The 18,649-nt window shown below is 46.6% G+C and overlaps 1 protein-coding gene across 6 annotated transcripts in view; it reads right to left on the bottom strand.

Annotated features, from left to right (window-relative positions):
• Nucleotides 1-18,649, bottom strand: part of ITGA6 (integrin subunit alpha 6) — a gene marked incomplete at both ends in the record, with an annotated part of 76,294 nt that overhangs the window by 36,807 nt on the left and 20,838 nt on the right. For 5 of the 6 annotated variants that reach the window (XM_079710619.1, XM_079710614.1, XM_079710615.1 and 2 more), the window contains 2 exons: nucleotides 236-315; nucleotides 1,727-1,851. In XM_079710619.1, the coding sequence (XP_079566745.1) occupies nucleotides 236-315; nucleotides 1,727-1,851 (205 nt within the window). Of the gene's footprint in view, nucleotides 1-235; nucleotides 316-1,726; nucleotides 1,852-18,649 lie in introns of those variants that run through there. The other variant, XM_079710618.1, reaches the window with a different exon arrangement.

The following is an 18,649-nucleotide window of genomic DNA, read 5'->3' as shown; positions in this document are numbered from 1 at the left end:
AAGTTCTAAAGAAAAGCAGATTGTAGAGCTGTTTCAAAATAGATCAGAAATCACAGGAAAAATAATGCTTTCATTTCTTCTTGACATCAATTCCTGATTTAAAGCAGTCACTTTTCTAGAATGTATACTCTATGCAAGCAGAAGCTCTCCCTGTTTTGTTCAATACTGTAAGCCCAGCAGTGGCACACAACAGGCACTCAGACATTGTAGAATGGACACACTTCTCCACACTTACCACAACTTTGCCCCCTGGACCTTGGCTCTGGACGGTGACCCCCATCCACTGATCTTCCTTGCTTTCCGATGAAGGGTCAGCTGTGGAGAAAGCAGCACAGGTTACACACACACAGTTAGGACTTCAAAGCCATTGCAACAGGAAATGAACCAATAAATGAACAAAAATATAAGAAACAGCTTCTAAATTGCCTTGACTCCAAGTCTAAACACTTAGTAAATTTAGTTACTCAATCCAGAAAAATTACTTCTCATCTTAAGAAAACGGGTGAGTGATTATTGGTATGAATGATTCATAAAATTCTTTATATAAAATACATACCTTTACCTGGTAGCCCTTCACTTTCTCTGACATCCAGGGTCCCGAGTACAGAAACTACCATCCAAACTAACAAAAAGTGGGTACTTCTCTACATACTCCCAAATTTGTTACATAATAGCATGAACTCTTCTTTACTGCAGATGGGAAGATAAGGCCTCAGACTCACTTTATATCTTCCTATCAATGCAGAAAAGGAAAGTGATATATTTATTTTTATCTCCTTCCTCCAAAAAGGAGAGAGGGAAACCATAAATCTCACCATGTGCTCATTTCAGTATCAATCTGAGCCTACTGTTTGATCCTACATCCAAATTTTTGCCTTCCCCAATGAGAAGGCAGGCATGATTTCCAATCTTGAATCATCACAAAACTATGAAACCTAACAACTTTAGGTAGACAGAAGGAAAAAATGCCAAAATGTTAAGTAAAGAGCAATTATGCCTACATTATCAGTGGGTCTGGGTTTTTTCCTTACAGTTCAAAGTCATTTACAAGTTTCCCACAATTAACATGTATTATTTTCTAATCAGTAAAAAAAAAAAAAAAAAACCCCAGAACAAGTGCTGTTGCTAAAAAGATGAAAAAGCAAGAGAAGCACATAAACATGAACCTGCAAATCTGCTTAGACCAAGAATGTCAAACTAGGTTTGGTTGCAGCTTCTCAGGACACTAATTGCTCTGCCTACCACACAGAGTCTGTGCAAAACAAGCCTCTAACTGAGACAGTAGGGCAAAATTTATCCATGTTGGCCAGCTTTCATTTTAGAGAGATATGATGTTTAAACAGTCTTTCTCCCAAATATTTTAACAGCAAATGAGAACTTTTGGCCGCTGAGTACAAAATACACACTCAATTTTCTTCGCGGCTGTGAATACAGTTTCTCTCCCTCCCGTAGAACCTCAACACATCACTAGGTGGCGACATCGATACACCATATCAGTTTAGAAAGCAGAGTTGGCGGGGGCGGGCAGGAACTACGCTGCAGCCCAGTGACTTAAAACGTAAATGTGCTCAGGGCAAGCAAGAAACAGACGAGGCTGATGCAATTAACAGAGGCTCTCTCTCCAAGAATAAATGCTTGTCCACCGCTTTCCTTCCGCCTGGAAAGGGCAAGTGGGATACAAGGCAAGTTGGTCAAGGGAACCCTGAGCGAGTGCAGAAGAACTCACCGTCGTTATCAAATTCAATCCGTGGGCACGGCCCCCGGGAGGTGATGTCGCAGCTGTACAAGCCTCCTGTTCTGCTGGCCTTCTGCAGCGGAAGGGCCACTGCCCGTGGGGCCCCCACGAGCAACCTGTTGACGAAGCAGAGAATTTGCAGATTTAAGTTGAATACGCATTTAACGTTTCAATCAGTCAGAACCAGGAGATATTGGGGTTATTCTTTATCAAGGAGTCCCCTAATTCTCTGCCAGTTTAGGTGGTGAGGGAGAACAAAAGCAGAGCCCTGTGACACAGACACACACACACACACACACAAAACGATGCAAGTCAAGCACAAGAAGAAGGGTTGTTGAAACAAGGTGAAGGATACGCGCGTCTCTCATCGTATCAGCAGCTCTCCTGCGGAGCGCGATTCTGGTGTTTCAGAAGCCACGCTTTGCACAGAGCTTGCCCCCTGCACCTAAGCCAAGGACGTTATAAGGAACCTAGACACAACAAACACTCCCACACTGGAGAAGAAAAATGGTCACATTAAACTCAACAAGCGATGATACGTCCATTTCCAACATTGTGCCTTCCTAGGGGTGGTTTTCGAAGGTAATTTTGAATGTCCCCCAGATTCCAGTTTTTACAGTTATTAATTAAACCGGGAGGCCGTTAGACTGAGGTGGCTCTAACGCTGCAGCAGCCTACGGAAGCGAACCAAAATCTCAGCCTGTAAACGCCTCAAGGTTGCAAAACCAAACCCTAAGGGCAACCAATCACAAACTGTGTCCATCCCATCAAATCATTTCCTTGCTTTGCTTCCTTACTTTCTCTGTGTCTTTCCCTGCTCCTGTTGGTGGAGCACCGCTAACCACTTCCGCTTGACGCTGCCAGGTTCGCACTGATTTCTGCTCAAACTCGTCGAGTTTTTAATATGCCTCAGTTTACCTTTTAACAACACAGATTTGGAACCAAACCTTTGCCCAAGACACAACTCAATTGAATTACTCTTTTGCAGCCTCTTTCTGCATCAGTTCTTACTTCCTGGCATTTTGGTCATCTCGACAAGCTCCTCCTTTATCGTCCAATTAATCCCCACCAAGGATTCAGGGATACCACTTATGTACTAGGCATCCTAATATTCCCTCTCCCCTCCCACCTCAGGGTTCTTGCTATCTCCAGTAAGAGGGGCTCCTAAGCCAAACCCACAAGCCTTAAAATCTGTTTCCCAGCCAGAGGGATCTTTAGAGACCCACTACCTTTCTGCTGTGTTCTTTTTACTTAATGCCCTTTACTCACCATCACTTTTACAATCTTTGGGCTCTGGCTGACTGACACGAGGAGAAGAAACAAAGAGAAAGAACATACACCTGACTGGGCAGCAAAACAGAGCTGAAAGAGAAACCAGGCTGGAGTTGGGGAAAAGGGCTGGGAACACGAATGTGAGCCAACAACCAACTCCCAAAACAGAAAAGCCACTCCTGGCCTTCAAGAAACTCACAAATCTCAGATGCCAAAAACAAAAAACAAAAGAACAAATAAACAACCCCCCACACACACAACAGTCCTTACCACTTTTGTCTTTGCTGTGATCCCAATAAAGGATTTAACTTTTTTCTTTTTTTTTTTTTAAACCAATGCAATGCAGTGGGTACAACGGAAGGAAAATGCACTCAGAAAATGGAGACAGGAGCCAGACTCTGCCCAGGGAGAGCCAGTGAGGCGGGTTTTACAGAAGGATGGCTGGCTTGGGTGGGAACATGCATCCCTAGCACCAGCCCTTCCTCCCAGACCCTTGGGTGGGAGCACCATCAGCCTCCACCTCCAATCCGTCCAACATTTAAGGGATGAAACAAAACACACCAAAGTAGGGAACTGCAGGACCAAGGTGGGGTCCTTTGTGCCTGGAACTTCTGGGCAGAGGCAAGGCCAAGGGCTGTCCCACACCTATTCCGCTAATGTCATTTTTGATCCCAGGAGCTCTGACAAAGAGCTGAGAGGTGAACTAGGCTACACTGTGAGTGAACAAGCTCAATTATCCAGCAAGTGTGGAGATGGAACCCTGTCTAAGTACTTCGAGGGATAAGCAAAGTGCTGGGGTCAGAAGCACAAAATCACAGGATGTGGGCATTGGAAGCACGGGAAAATGCATCCAGCCCTCTAACTTCACAGAAGAGGAAACAGAGGCTTTGGGGAGGAGGGTAAGTACCCTGTCCCTAAGACCTCACAGCTAGTTGGGAGCCAGAAAAAAAAACTACCTTGGAGCAACGTTTTCCCCATTCCTCTAAACTGCTTCCTAGGAAAATAAAACCCAGGATTTTAAGGTGTTTACAATTTAAATGAAAGGGCAAAACCTACACAAATGAAACACTGAAACAAGAACTGTTCCATTTACTGACTAAGACTAATTCAGAAAGGGTGAGGGAAGGCGGAGGCGAAGCCTTATTGCAGCTGGGTAGGGTGAAGGTCGCGAGGAGATTTCCTGAAAGGTAATGACTCCAACAGGGAAGGCTATAAAGAGCAGAGCAGGCCAGGAGTTCCAAGGTTATTACCGTGTACCTTCTCCGACCACTTCCCCTCCTCATCCCCGCCCAAGGAGCCTGGCAAGCTACCATAGGCAGGTACTGGGGCTTGTTATTTCCCGTTGAACTTCCTCGCTCATTTGTTCACTTATTCATTCCACAAACATTCAAGAGCCTCCTAGGGTGAGTAAGAATTGCCCCCTCCCTGCCAAACCCTGGCCCTGTGGGAGCCAGATCCATAATTGGGTCTTTAAACCACAGGGAGGTAGAAGCAATGGGAGGGCAGGGCAGAGTGCCGCGCTAAACCCGCCCTGGAGCGAGTGTCACCTAGAGATGACAGGAGCTGGAGGTGGCCCAGTGAGGGGCACAGCATGTGCACAGGCTGAGAGGGAAGGGGCCGGAGGAAATGGAGGAGGAGGAGTCGGCGATGCAACAAGACGGGATTGGGGATGGGCAGCCTGATCTGCGGAGCTCCGCGTTCCGGTGCAAAAAGGCCCCAGATGGGCTTCCCTGGTGGCGCAGTGGTTGAGAGTCCGCCTGCCAATGCAGGGGATACGGGTTCGTGCCCCGGTCCGGGAGGATCCCACGTGCCGCGGAGCGGCTGGGCCCGTGAGCCATGGCCGCTGGGCCTGCGCGTCCGGAGCCTGTGCTCTGCAATGGGAGGGACCACAACAGTGAGAGGCCCACGTACCACAAAAAAAAAAAAAAAAAAAAAAAAAAAAAAAAAGGCCCCAGATGCGCACCTGCGCAGCGCCTCAGAGCCCCTGGCTTCCGCTGACCGTTTGTCCCCAGCAGGGGACAGGTGCTTCCGGGTTTCCTGTTGTTGAAAAAGCTGCGGAGATTGTTCCATTTACATGGACAGTCCTTCAGAGCCAGCCGCTCCCTCCAGCCCCTTTTCCCCTGGCTGAGTGGGAGGGCTTCTCCCTCTCCGGTACCTGCAGATTCCACTGCTTCCCAGGCCCTCAAAGGGCGGGCCTCCACCACGCAGGAACCCTTTGACATCAGTTGGCTGGCTAGTTACAGGGCTGTAACGACAAAATTTCCCGGATGCTACGAATGCCAAGCTCTTGCAGAAGTTCCCCCGCATTCTTTGCGGTGGCTACTGCATCTGAAAGCTGACCACAGACAAGGATGGAAGCAGCTGGAAGATTTGGGGGCGGGGCGGGGGGACAACACATAGGAAAAGGGAACTTGACAAAATAAGAGAAATGTACCTCTGGAGAATAATGTTAGCTGTCACACTGCCTTGTGTTCCCAGCACTATTTTTCCTCCCAGGTCCCTGGACAGTTAGCACAATAAGCCCCGCTTCAGAATCTGTCCCAGCTCAGACGGAGGAGGCGGGGTGCTCTGGGGCCTCAGGCCACAGGCAGCCAGAGAGGGAAGAGCAGACACCCATCAGTGGGGGGTGCCCCTGCTCTAGCTGCACCCCGTTCCCTGGGACCACACTTACAGGAAGACAGTGATGCGGAGGGCAGGTAGAGCTAAGTCAGACACAATCAGTCATAGAAAAGGTAAGGAAGCACCTTGATGGAAGAACACGGTACCCCCAACCAAAGTCCACAAGTGGCAGGTGTCTCAATCCTCAAGATAAAGTCACCGTCTCCTGTTCAGGAAATAAGCAAACTCTGATTTCTGCTTAGAACCAGCCTTAATCACAGGACGTCACAGCCCATTAGCTGAGGCTATGTCTGGCAAGGATAAAGAATTGAAAATAGAGCTGTATCCAGTCAATGACACCATCCCCGGTGCAACCCACCTACTTCCTCATTAAGTCCTTAGGGCCTGGGCACTGGCCTAAGCCATTCAGAACCCAGCCAGCTCCTGGGATAGCACAGCGAGTGCAGCTCTAGGAGGGACAGTCTGCATCTGGGGGGAAGACTCAGGCCACACCAAAATCCAGTTTCTGCTCAAATCCCACTTTTTTCCCTTTGAGGCTGGGTTTAATGTGAGCACCAGAAACTCTGGGCACTGCAGGGATGGATGCCCACAGCAACTCCTAGGGCCCGGGGAAGCAGCTGCCAGGCTGTTCATTTCCTTTTAAGAAGCAGCAGCAGCAGCTGCTTTTTACTGACGCGCCCAGTACCACTGGAGGAATTTCAGAACTACAGTCACACCTCACATTCAGAGTGACAGGGACCAGAGAACATGAAGTTACGGCTTTTGAAGGGAAGTGGTGGAAATTAACAGAACAGGGTCTTAGAAACCTATTCCCATATATCAGGTCAAAAGAAAAACTGTAATCAAGGAAGGGCAAGAATCTGGATTTGAACTAAGATTGTTTTAGACACCAAAAGGAACAGGAAAAATTACTTCCCAAATTGCTTTCCACGGGGCCATTGGACAATCACCTCCACTGTTTCAAGCTGTACTGACATAAAAACTGCCTTGGGATTCCAACATATTGGAAACTTACCTTTAAAATACAAAACTCAAAATGTGTAAAACCACATCATCTTTAAAGATGAGAAATGAAATTTGAAATAGTAAAATACAATGTAAAAGGCAAATTGCACAAGTGTGGCAGTGACTGAGGACATGATATAAATTCAGGTCTTTGGAGTCTAGATCAAAATTCTTGGCACAAAGATGCAGGACCCTTATCATGCTATTAACCACAAGGTTATTTCAAACTTCAAGCAAGCCATACTCCTATTTCCTATAGTCTAGTTCTCCCCCAAGCAGACCCAGTATACTTTTGCATAACTACATCAACCAAAAGTTCTAAACACTGGGGTACTTTTAAAACTCTAAGGACAATAGCAGCTTTGCGTCATTGTTTTTGGCGATAATTCATTTCCTCAAGGATTAAAGATTCTGCCTCTAGCTATGCAACTCTGTCCCAGGAAATGTGAAATACTGCTTCATTAGAACAAGGACACTATTATTGCTTAATTTAAAACACAGCCTTCTTAGTTTGTCCAAATTAAACCTTAATTAGAAGATGGCATTAATAATTCAACTGTGTCACCTCTACATTTAATCCATCTTTGAGCTCAGTCTTTAACAGTAATAAATACGGATGGCAAGAAATCAAAAACAACTTACAGTGGAAAGCAACAGATTCTACACTCATCCCAAGTCCCACTCTCTGGGCAGAACTCCTTTTAAATTCTGGATTTACTTCTCTAGAATGCTAGATATTGATATTATGCTAATACATTTATTTCTTGACTTAACAGCTTTAGGCAATTAACTGTTGACACCACAATATGAAAAAGGGAGAGCTTAAACTTGCTACTTTCCCTCCTATGTTTAATAACTATATTACTTTAGTTCTTCTATTTGCTACGCTTTAAGTTTTAAGTAATATATTTTAATTTCTATTTTCTCTTCATCAATTTCTGACAAAATCTCTCCATTCCCCAGCTGGGGAGATGATGCTATCAGCACTCTGTCTCCCCAACTTTCCTCTTGGTGCCTCCAAGTCCTACCATCCATTGGCTATACTTTTACACTATTACCAGAGCTATTACCATTTACAATTTGTCTTGTAACCACATTTTGGTCACCTGTTCTTTTATACAACCAGGTAAATATTATTCAGTGCTGAACCAAACAGCATTGAAATTACCCTCTATCTGGGACCAGTATCAGAAGCTCTTGCCCTCCAAGGACACTGTTCCTAGCATCAAGGTCAGACAGACTTGCTTTCCTTCCATTCTATCAGTTGTTTGGTGGACTTCACATTTGGACCATGACTTCTGCTTTTCTTGGCGTTTCTCATTACCAGTTTTTCTCCCTTACGTTGTTTGCTTTTATTCCAGCCTCAATTGTTTCTAAGCTCCCAATTGTACCTGAAATCAGGATCTCTTCTTTGCTCAGGTGTCCTCCTCAGAGCCCTTGGACCTCCTAGAACCACACAGACTGACTTGTTCTTCTGGGTCTGCTGTCCGAGGTCATCCTAGCACTTCCCTTTACTGCCCCCTCCTGGATTGGTCTCCTTTGACCTAGGATCTCATGTTTTCCTCTTATTTGGTTTTCTTAAATGTCATCCTGAAGAACAGTACATGATAGGTAAACTGAGTCCCTGCATACACAAAAATGTCATTCTGCTCTCACTCTTGACTGATAGTTTGGGTGTAGGATCTAGGTTGGAAAACACTTTCTTCAGAACTGCTCTAATTTTTTCTAGTATCCAGTGCTGCCAATGAAAATTCTGATGTTAAGTCATATTTTCGTTCCTTTAAAGGCGACTTTTTTTTTTTTTTTTTTTTTTTTGCGGTACGTGGGCCTCTCACTGTTGTGGCCTCTCTCGTTGCGGAGCACAGGGTTCGGACACACAGGCTCAGCGGCCATGGTTCACGGGCCCAGCCGCTCCGCGGCATGTGGGATCTTCCCGGACCGGGGCACGAACCCGCGTCCCCCGCATCGGCAGGCGGACTCTCAACCACGGCACCACCAGGGAAGCCCTAAAGGCGACTTCTAGGCTCTGCATGTTAACCCAGGCGTTCTGAACAGCACGACAGTACCTGTACGTGAGCCTTTTCTCGCTCACTGTGCACTGCATGGGCTCTTTCAATCTAGAGACTTAGGACATCAACTTCCAGGAAACTCTTATGGTGCATCGGTCATTTTACTCATTCCATTTTCTGTTCTTTCTGGAATCTCGGTTAGCTAGTCAAGTGTGGGACCTCCTGGATTAATCTTCTCAGTTTTTCCTTCCCTTTCTCTGGTTCTGAGACTTGACTTAATTTTCTAGTATTTCTAATGAAATTTAAGTTTCAGCAATTATATTTGTAATCTCCAAAAGCTCTTTGTTTGGATTGTGCCTTTCACATAATAATGCACCCTATTCTTATTTTGTGGATTAACATATTCTCAAATTCTCATATTCTAAGCATTTTCCCTAGAAGTTTTTTTGGTTTTGTTTTTCCTTTTTTCTCCTTCTGTTCCTGGATTTTCTGTTTCTTCCAATTTTTCTTCTGGCTTACTTCAGCCATTCCCTTTCATGCTGCTAGCTCTCATCATATGCCGGATAATCCTTGGTTCTCTTGTTTTGCTGTTGCCTAAAAAGTTCCATTTTTGGCTGGGTCTCACCCCGATCAGGAATTCTGAAAGGAAGTCCTGGGTGGGGCCTGCTGACAGAGGAATCACTTTAGGCTGAGTGAGTAGGGAGCTGCTGTCAAGACTGAAAACCAGTCTTGAAATGCTGGAGGAGGAAGGCTTAATTCTTGGGCTGCCAGTGTTCACACTAGAAGCCCCAGCTTTCCCTAGCTGTTTTTTAAATACTATAACTGCCTTGCTTACCTCTACAAGAATCCATTCTTGAGTTGTAATCATTCAAGCTTTGTAAAACATGCACCTGTCAACATCCCCACCCCTTTCCCCCCAAAAAGAAAGCATTATGGTTTTTTTTGTTTTTGCCAGAGTGTTAAATTCCAGCGTCCTATACTCTGTACAGAGAGATGGGGAATGAAGGTGTCATCTGGCATCTGTGGTCCAGCATATAGACCTTTACTTCCAGATCCATGCCTGATTCCCAGAGCCTGCCTCACCTGATGATTCTCAGGGTGGGCACAAGGCAGACCACCTGCCCCCTTTTTCCTAGTCCCTGCATGATATACTCCTGAGTGTGGCTCCCTCCCTTGTTAAGGCCATAAGCCAGATCCCATCTGCTTTCTGCCTTTTAGTAATAATCTCTCAGCCATCACAGAGCCCTGAGGAGCCTGCAGGGAAACCTGTATATCTAGTCAGCCATCTGGAACCATAAGTCAAAATCCAATCATTTCTTGAAGGAATCAGATTTTCATCCCAGCCTGGATTCCTTGCAGTTTGAAGGTGAATGTCTTTTTCCCAGCTGTTACCACAACATCTCTATCATTACAATCACCCCTCACATACCAGGGATTCCTCATAAAACTCCGTGCATGGGGGAAAAAAAAATCCAAAAAAGGGTTTTTTGGCCAATTTGTATATGTAAGCCTTTATGAATGTAGATGAAAGAGTCCACTGACATTTGATTATTTATGCAAACATTTTGAATAACATCTTATTAAAAATTCATCTAATAGTTTTACACTTATTTCTCAAAGCAATTGTATTCAAACTCCATATGCTGCTTTGACATTACTTTCTGAAAAGCAATGTCTAACCCAGTTTTCCAGGGCATTTCTAGGACATTTTAAAGTTTATAACCACACCTAAGACTTGCAATTATCGTGTCAAATCCTGAGGAATTATTACTAAGTGTGAGCTAAATTTCTTTGCTTCCTTTTTGAAATCATTTTATTTAAAATATTTTAAAACAAATTTAACCTCTATCAGCACCCACACTTATAATTGATTGAGGTCCCTTTAGGCTAATGTGTTTATAGCGAACAAAACTTTGTTGCTCAAGTAAAGTAATCACAAGGGCAGCTCTCCGAGGAAAATGACTTTATAAGGGCTCAAATATAAGGTGGGATAATTTGGGGATAAAAATAGATCTTGCCTTATATTTAAAGGTGTATGGAAAATAGCTCTAAAGCCTCTAAGTTGGAAAGCTCTCTGTGCTGTGAACAGGAATCTTAAGAAAGGCCCCTGGGTCACGCCTTCTCCTCCTCTGGAAGGTCTAGGCCCTTCCAAACAAAGGCCACGTTGTACTGAGTCATTTTTGGTCAGACTGTCCACAAAGTGGTTAAAGCTTCCAACACTTCGCTGGGCTGACCATAGGTCCAGGTTTCCCCAGGACACTCCTCATTCACACCTATTGTCCCGGGCCCCCTTTCATTCTCAAAAATGTCCCAGTTTGGTAGATAAACTATATAGTCATCCCAGCCTCAGGTATAAAGCTAGCAATGTAACCTGACTGAGGCAACAACTTGAATTTAATAACGCTATCCTTGACAGTCCAACTGTGTGCTTGGATATGGCACAGTTTCCCAGGTACCGGGGAGTTACTTCGGCCCGGGAGGCCCTGCAGTCAATTTCCACATGACCAGGCTCGCCGAGGGCAGCTTGTCTGGTCATCGAAGCTCCAATGGCCCTCTGACAGCCCCTCTCCACCGCAGCCAGGCTGACTCTCCAGGTGTCCACCGGCAGAAGCACTGTCCCTCCTCTGGCTGGAGGGGGAGGTGCCTGCTTTCCAAGGACGAGCGGTCAACAGGGAATGTCCACACCCCGCCTACCACCCCCAGCCACCATGAGCAAACCTGGTAACCTGCCAGGTTTTTGCTAAGGATTGCTAAGGAGTTTTGTCCTTTCCTCCCCTTCCTTCTTTACGTGGTGAAAAGAAGAACAGGCATTACAGCTTGGCTGTGCTTTAACCTAAACCCCGCATGTCTGCCTCTCAGTCATACGGCTTCAGAGGAAGGGCCTGCTTCTCCCTCCTTTGGAACCAGAAAATCGGTCAATCATCAGACTAACTCCCATGTTAGACTTTCCAAAGTACATACATTATTAAAGTTATAAAACTTAAAAAGACTATTCTTATTTTGATGACTGGTTATTTGAAGATCTAAAAATATACAAGGGAACTCTGCACTCAAGAACTGATATCCAGGGGCTTCCCTGGTGGCGCAGTGGGTAAGAATCCACCTGCCAGTGCAGGGGACACGGGTTTGAGCCCTGGTCCGGGAAGATCCCACATGCCGCGGAGCAACTAAGCCCATGTGCCACAACTACTGAGCCTGCGCTCTAGAGCCCGTGTGCCACAACTACTGAAACCCGTGCACCTAGAGCCCGTGCTCTGCAACAAAAGAAGCCACCGCAATGAGAAGCCTGTGCACCGCAACGAAGAGTAGCCCCCGCTCGCTGCAACTAGAGAAAGCCTGTGCGCAGCAACGAAGACCCAGTGCAGCCAAAAAATAAATAAATTTATTTTAAAAACCCTGATATCCAGCAGCAGTGAGCTGTGCATTAGCAAATATTATTGTATTTAATGTGTGCTGTTAGTCCTGAGGAATCATTTCCAAACAACCCAAAAACTAAGTATAGATATGTTGGATAAAACTCTAGTTTTCCTATAAGTAGTCAAGATAGGAAACAGACTTGTCTTCTTCAGGGAAAGTCACTGCTATTCACAACCACGTAGCAGTGCCCGGGTGCCTGGCTGAGTGTCTGGACATGAACTCTCTGCCCTCACCGGCCCTCTGCATAGGTCAGGGCTATGAGGCATCTAGAATGTAGCTCCATGAAGGCACACATCTTGCTGTTTTTAACCCACGAACCTATCCCAAGCTCCTACAGCTGGTGCCAGCACATGGCGATGCCCAAGTATTCACTGAAGAATGACCACAGCCCAAGCACCTCGAGGTAGGATGTGTAAGAGCCATTCTCTACTGCCCTGAACAGCAAAGCAAGTAGCAGAGGTCGTTACTACCAAGTGACTTGGGGGCAACAGCCATCTACGCAACGAGACCTTGAGTTGGGCAGGTGTGTTAGTTTTCTGTGGCTGCTATAACAAGTTACCACCAACTTAGTGGCTTGAAGCACAGATTTCTTATCTTACAGTTCCTGTGGTTCAGGTATCTAGAATGGGTCTCACTAGACTGAAAAACCAAGGTGTCGGCAGCTCCTTTCTGAAGGTTTAGAGGAGAGTGTTTCCTTGCCCCTGCCAGCTTCTAAAGCTGCCTGCATTCCTTGACTCACAGCTCCTTCTTCCATCTGAAACAGCAGCAAAGTATGTTCAGATCTCTCTTCTGCCTCCCTCTTCCACATTTATAAGGATCCCTGTGACCACACTGGGCCCACCCGGGTAATCTAGGACAATCTCGCTAATCTTAAAGTCAGCTGATTAGCAACCTTAATCCATCTGCAACTTTAATTCCCCTTTGCCGCTTAACCTAATACATTCACAGGTTTGGGGGGTTAGGACATAGACTCTTTGTAAGCATTATTCTGCCTATTACAGCAGGAAATCTAAACAGTCTCTTTCTTATTGAATTGTACGCAGACACCAAGAACTTGAATTTGGAATGATAACCTAAAATACTTTTGCTGAAGCTAAGTATATGTCAGGAGCACATTCTGGGTTTACCTTCTCCCTCACTTTCGACACTTTAGACTGCGCTGCTTTCAAACCCCTCAACTACCATGATCTCTCCCGGCTCAGAACCTCTGCACACACTCTTCTCTCCCCCTGGAATCCTCCTACTCTCCCTCTTCAGGCCTCTGCTTAAAACCCTTCATGTACCTTCCAAGCTAGGCCGGGCCCCACCTCTTATAAGTCCTCATCTACCTTCCCTTCCTAGCGCGACCACGGTCAGTAATGACATGTCAGAGGAACTGCATACTGGCCACCTCCCTCACCAGAAGGTCAGCTCCATGGGGGCAGGGCCATGTCTGTTCTGTTCACTGCTGTGTCCCCCAGTGTCCAGCTCAGGGCGAGCAGTTAACAGGTATTTTTTTGTTGTTGTTGTTACATGGGCCTCTCACTGTTGTGGCCTCTCCCGCTGCGGAGCACAGGCTCCAGACGCGCAGGCTCAGCGGCCATGGCTCACGGGCCCAGCCACTCCGCGGCATGTGGGATCTTCCCAGACCGGGGCACGAACCCGCGTCCCCTGCATCGGCAGGCGGACTCTCAACCACTGCGCCACCAGGGAAGCCCCAGCAGGTATTTTTAATGAACCAAATTCATCATAGTAATTTACACAGCTAAAAGGTGAAGTTCACTTTTAATGATTTCAACACAGCAGATTTAAACTAAACTGAGAAACCTTCCACTATTTCTACAAATGGCCCTGTAGAGGAAAACGGGGGACAGCACTGCCTGCTGCCACCCCCATCCCTTGGCCTATTTCCAACAAGTCAGACTTTCCTTTGAGGGCTCCAGTTGGTCTTCAAAATATGTCAGTATTCTGTTTTGTACAGTGATTTTTAAACTGTATGTAAAAGCTAGATTATAATGCATAATGTAGCATTGTTTCAGAACAGTTATGCCAACAAATCTGAGTAAATGATGGTGAAATGCTGGCAGCCAGTCTGAGAGCACAACCTTTCAATCATCCCCCTGTTCACTCCTTCATTCCTTCAGCAAATATCTCCCAAGCTCCCTGCTGCAGGAAGCGCTCTGCCCACGCTGTGACCGGGCTGCCTCCCCGCCTCAGCTGGACCTGTTGGAGCAGTCAGTGGTTCCGATTTCCAGGATTCCTACCAATTAATGCCTTCCCAAGAGACACAAAGGAAACTGGTCTTAGCAACACCTTACACAGACAGCAGTTTGTCTCCGTGGCCCACACTGCATCTGGGAACCACAGGAGGGGCTGGGAGGTTTCAAAGGTAGCTTTAACATCAGTGCTCTTACCCATGACCCAGCTGCAACGACACACACCAAAATGAGCCCATAGGATGGGTTTTGGGAGAAAGCTTTAAAACATCAACTTGTCAAATGAAGCTTGAACTTTGTTTCTGGTTTTAAACATGCAGAACCCATAAACCCTAATGTTTTTGAATGTCTTTACTCAACACACTTGGATTTTCCACAGGGCTACTTACAGACGAGAAAATACAGGAGAACTGCCCTGTTCCTGTATGTGGGGTCACCATGTGGCTCTGGTCCTATGACACTGCTACCTTGTTACCACCATCACTTCCCCTCCCCGCCCCACCGAGACTCCAACCGGACCGACCACCTGAATTCATCCTTTCCGCCAGGCTCTTCGTTCATGCTTCCACACTGCGCAGACGCTGTCCATTCCCCGCAGAACGTCTGCCCCATGCCCAACTCTTCCCTAGACCTCCACTCCACTCCAGCATCACCTCCATGAGTGAAGCCCAGCCCTCTCTGCCTCCTCGGGTGTTGGTTGCCATGTGGACCGTAGCTGAGCCCTGGTATCCCTCTGGGCAGACACAATGCCCACCGACCCCCACCAGGCCCTGGTTTCCTGGAGGAGCTCATGGAGCCCAGCTTGATCTCATCTGAGCCCCTGATTTTAGGGAGACAAGAATAAAGGTTCAAAGAGGACCTGCCCAGGTCCTGTGGTCAATTACACAGCCTGCATTTAAGACCTTAATAGTCAAAACAATTAACCCGTGATCCAGCTAGAAGATGGAGGGAAACTGGACAAGGAAACTGACTACATTCCACCTCTTTCTGAATCAAATTCTAAAGCCGTATTTCATTCACTGTTTGAGAGGAATCCCCAGAATATCAAATTCCTCCACAATCTTAGCAGTAAGATTAAGCACCAGGGGCTCCTCTTCACTGTTAGAACTTGACAAGATAATTCTAGGAGGGCACCATGCAGAGAGCTTTGAACTGTGGGCTCACGTCGCTTATTTAAGAGGAGAGGGACCCAAGAGTCTCTGCGACTTCCCAAGTCTAGTTTCATGTTGATCTTCTAGTCCCGTCCAATTAGGAACTAGACAGGGCAGCTGGAGGAAAAGGCAGCAAGGCCTATGATACGAGCCCATCAATACTTGCCAGATTTATCCTCCCCCTCGCTGGTGGTTCCCCTTCCAATAGATCTTGGAGGCTTTCCTTGTCTCTGGCTACACTCTTGTCCTGGGGCTGGAAACACCTTCATTTAACAGGTGACTCTCAGAACATCTTTTCAGCCCAGACTTCTCCGCTAAGCTCCGCACTCCGACACCCAGCTGTCTACTAGATGTCGGCACTTAGCATCTCACATTTAATGTGTTCAACACAGAACTCAGCATTCCCCCAGCCACGCTCCCCACAAGCCTTCCTTCTCCCGGTAAATGTACACTATCCACCCACGTGTCCGTTCAGGCTAGAAACCTAGGAGCCATCCCTGATTCCTCGCTTTCCCTCACCTTCCACATCCGAGGCATCAGTACATTCTCTTGGTTCTGCCCCCACATTTCACTCTGACCCACTTCTCAGTGGCTCCTTTGCTGTAAGGATGGTCCAAGCCTCCATCTGGTCACATCTGGACAATTGTAATACCCTTCTGACCGGTCCCACCTGCTTCCACTCTTGTCCCACCCCAGCCCATCTCCACAGAGCAACCACTGCTCTTTCTACGTCTTAAGTCACATCACATCACCCATCTGCTTACAGCCCTCACTGGGTCCCCATGGCCACTGGCATGAAATGCAACCTCCCGCCATGCTGCACAAGGCCCTACGTGAACTGCCCTTTACCTGCCACTCTAGCCTCACTCACCTCGATGTGCACTCCTGCCACACTGGCCTGGCTTCTGGCATTTGAACACCAACCTATTTTCCATTTCAGGGTCTCTGCAGTCACTTCCTTCGGCTGAGACCATTCCTGCCTCAGATCTTTGTGGGATGCACCCTTCACATCCCTCAGGGCTCAACTCAAAAGTCACCTCCTCAGAGAGGCCCTCCTTACTCATCCTACCTAGAGCTCTCCCTAAGTCACTGTCTACAGATTCTCCTTATGTAATGATCTTCACAGCCCTCATCAGTACCTGAAATGACGAGGTTTGGCACTTTGGGTCAACTGCCCATCTTCCCTGCGCTAGAATGCTACTGGCTCCAAGGGTGCAGGGGCTCTTCTTCTTTTTTTTTTTTTTGCGGTACGCGGGCCTCTTACTGCTGTGGCCTCTCCCGTTGTGGAGCACAGGCTCCGGATGCGCAGGCCCAGCGGCCATGGCTCATGGGCCCAGCTGCTCCGCGGCATGTGGGATCTTCCCGGACCGGGGCACGAACCCTTGTCCCCTGCATCGGCAGGCGGACTCCCAACCACTGCGCCACCAGGGAAGCCCGCGGGGCTCTTCTTTTGCGCCCTGAACACACACCTAGAGCAGTACCTGGCAGGTGGATACTGCTCATGCATCCCAGGCTCTGCCTTAGCAAAAGAGATTGCTCCCTACTCAGGTGTGCTAACTACTCACATTTGTACGGCACTCTATAATTACAAAGTCCTTAACATACACTTTTATTCAGCTATGTCTCAGCAATTGGGAGGTAGGTATCTGCATCTCAGAGATGAAGAAGCGGAGGCTCAGACACCACCTGGCATGGGTAGGGCTTCCCACGTGCCGTACTCTTCCCACTGCAATGGCAGCCACGCCCTGCTGTCTGTCCCCACACTAGCCATCCATCCTAGCTGCCCCTCTGCTGCTCACCTGCCAAGCACACAAAGGTCTTGGTGCCTCGGCTCATGCCATCCTGCCCCCGTTCCACCAAATCCTCCTCAACAACAACTTCCAAACTCCAGCTCTAGGTTTTATATATCAAGACCCTGTCTCAAGTTTCACCTCTCCAAAGTAAACTTCCCTGGACCAGGATTTCTCCCAACTTCACTTAATTAGACTACAAACGCCTTGAGGGCAGGAATCTGGTCTCCCCCCGACCTTTTTTTTTTTTTTAAATAACCTCAAGGGGTGTTTGGCCAAGAAAAACCAAAACCCTATTTAACTATACTAACTGGTTGATCCAGTAGGGCAAGCCTGAGCAAAAATTCACAGTGGAACAAATCTGTTCACTTCCTAGCCTTGGGTTTTCACATTTACACAGAAAGGTAAATTTTCTCTATGAACTACAATCTCACTTTCAAAAGACTAGATTTCTAATAACCTTCCAAGAAATCACATGAGAAATACCTACCCTAACCTGCAAATCAGGCCAAATAAGCAATTATTATTAGTACACTGGAGCTATCATCTCCCATGCTCTTACAATGTATTAGGCACTCTGCTATGAGCTCTTTAAGAAGTAGACACTGTTACTACCACCCATTTTACAAATATGGATGCAGGTTCAGAGAGGACAAGTAACTTGTCCAATGTCACACAGCTGGTAATTGATGAAATAGGGGTTCTGCCCAACACTCCCTAATCTTGCTCTACATCACTACACCCAAATTCTTCTTTCTGCTTCATTTTAAAAAGTATTTATTTTTCAAGAGTTATAATTAAGGTCTATAAAGCACTTTAAGATCCATGCCACAGGGGCCCAAAGGATACTTGTGGCCTTTATGTGGATCACAACACCAGTCATCTTGTCCTGGCCGTCCCAACATTTCTTGAGACTTTTTTCCTGTCTCCTTGGAGAAACATGCTGGAACTAAATTCAATCTCCAGTGACTATGAAACTCCTGTGACATCTGAGCCTGAGGGTTCTAGTTCTTACTTGACTCAGTACATTTTACTACAGGTGTGTCTCTGACTAAGAACAAGGGAGCTCATACAATAAAAGAACACCCAAAGCAGAACATGTTTTTATTATCCACAACACGCAACTCCTCTTCCGGCTCAGAACCTCAACCATCAACTGGGGGAAAAAATGTGAAATCACAGCATCAATTTCAACTATTTAACTGGAATGCCAACAAGGGCGGTCAGATCAGCAACATGGAGAAGCGGGTGGGGAAGGAATTCTGGTTCCAGCCCTGGCATCAATTTTTGGAATGACCTTGGTTCAACACTTGCTTCTAACCTCCCAACAATAGAGATTTAAATAATCTGAAGGAAAAAGAATATAGTTCGCACCCAACAAGATAAAATCACGATACTGGCCTATATTCAGAATGGCCAAGAATTCCACTTCAATTCAACAAAAAATGATAAAGTA

The sequence above is a fragment of the Hyperoodon ampullatus genome (genome assembly GCF_949752795.1).
Source record: "Hyperoodon ampullatus genome assembly, chromosome: 8".
Lineage (NCBI taxonomy): Eukaryota > Metazoa > Chordata > Mammalia > Artiodactyla > Ziphiidae > Hyperoodon > Hyperoodon ampullatus.
The sequence above is the reverse complement of the archived record's forward strand: the minus strand, read 5'-3'. Positions and strand labels throughout refer to the sequence as shown.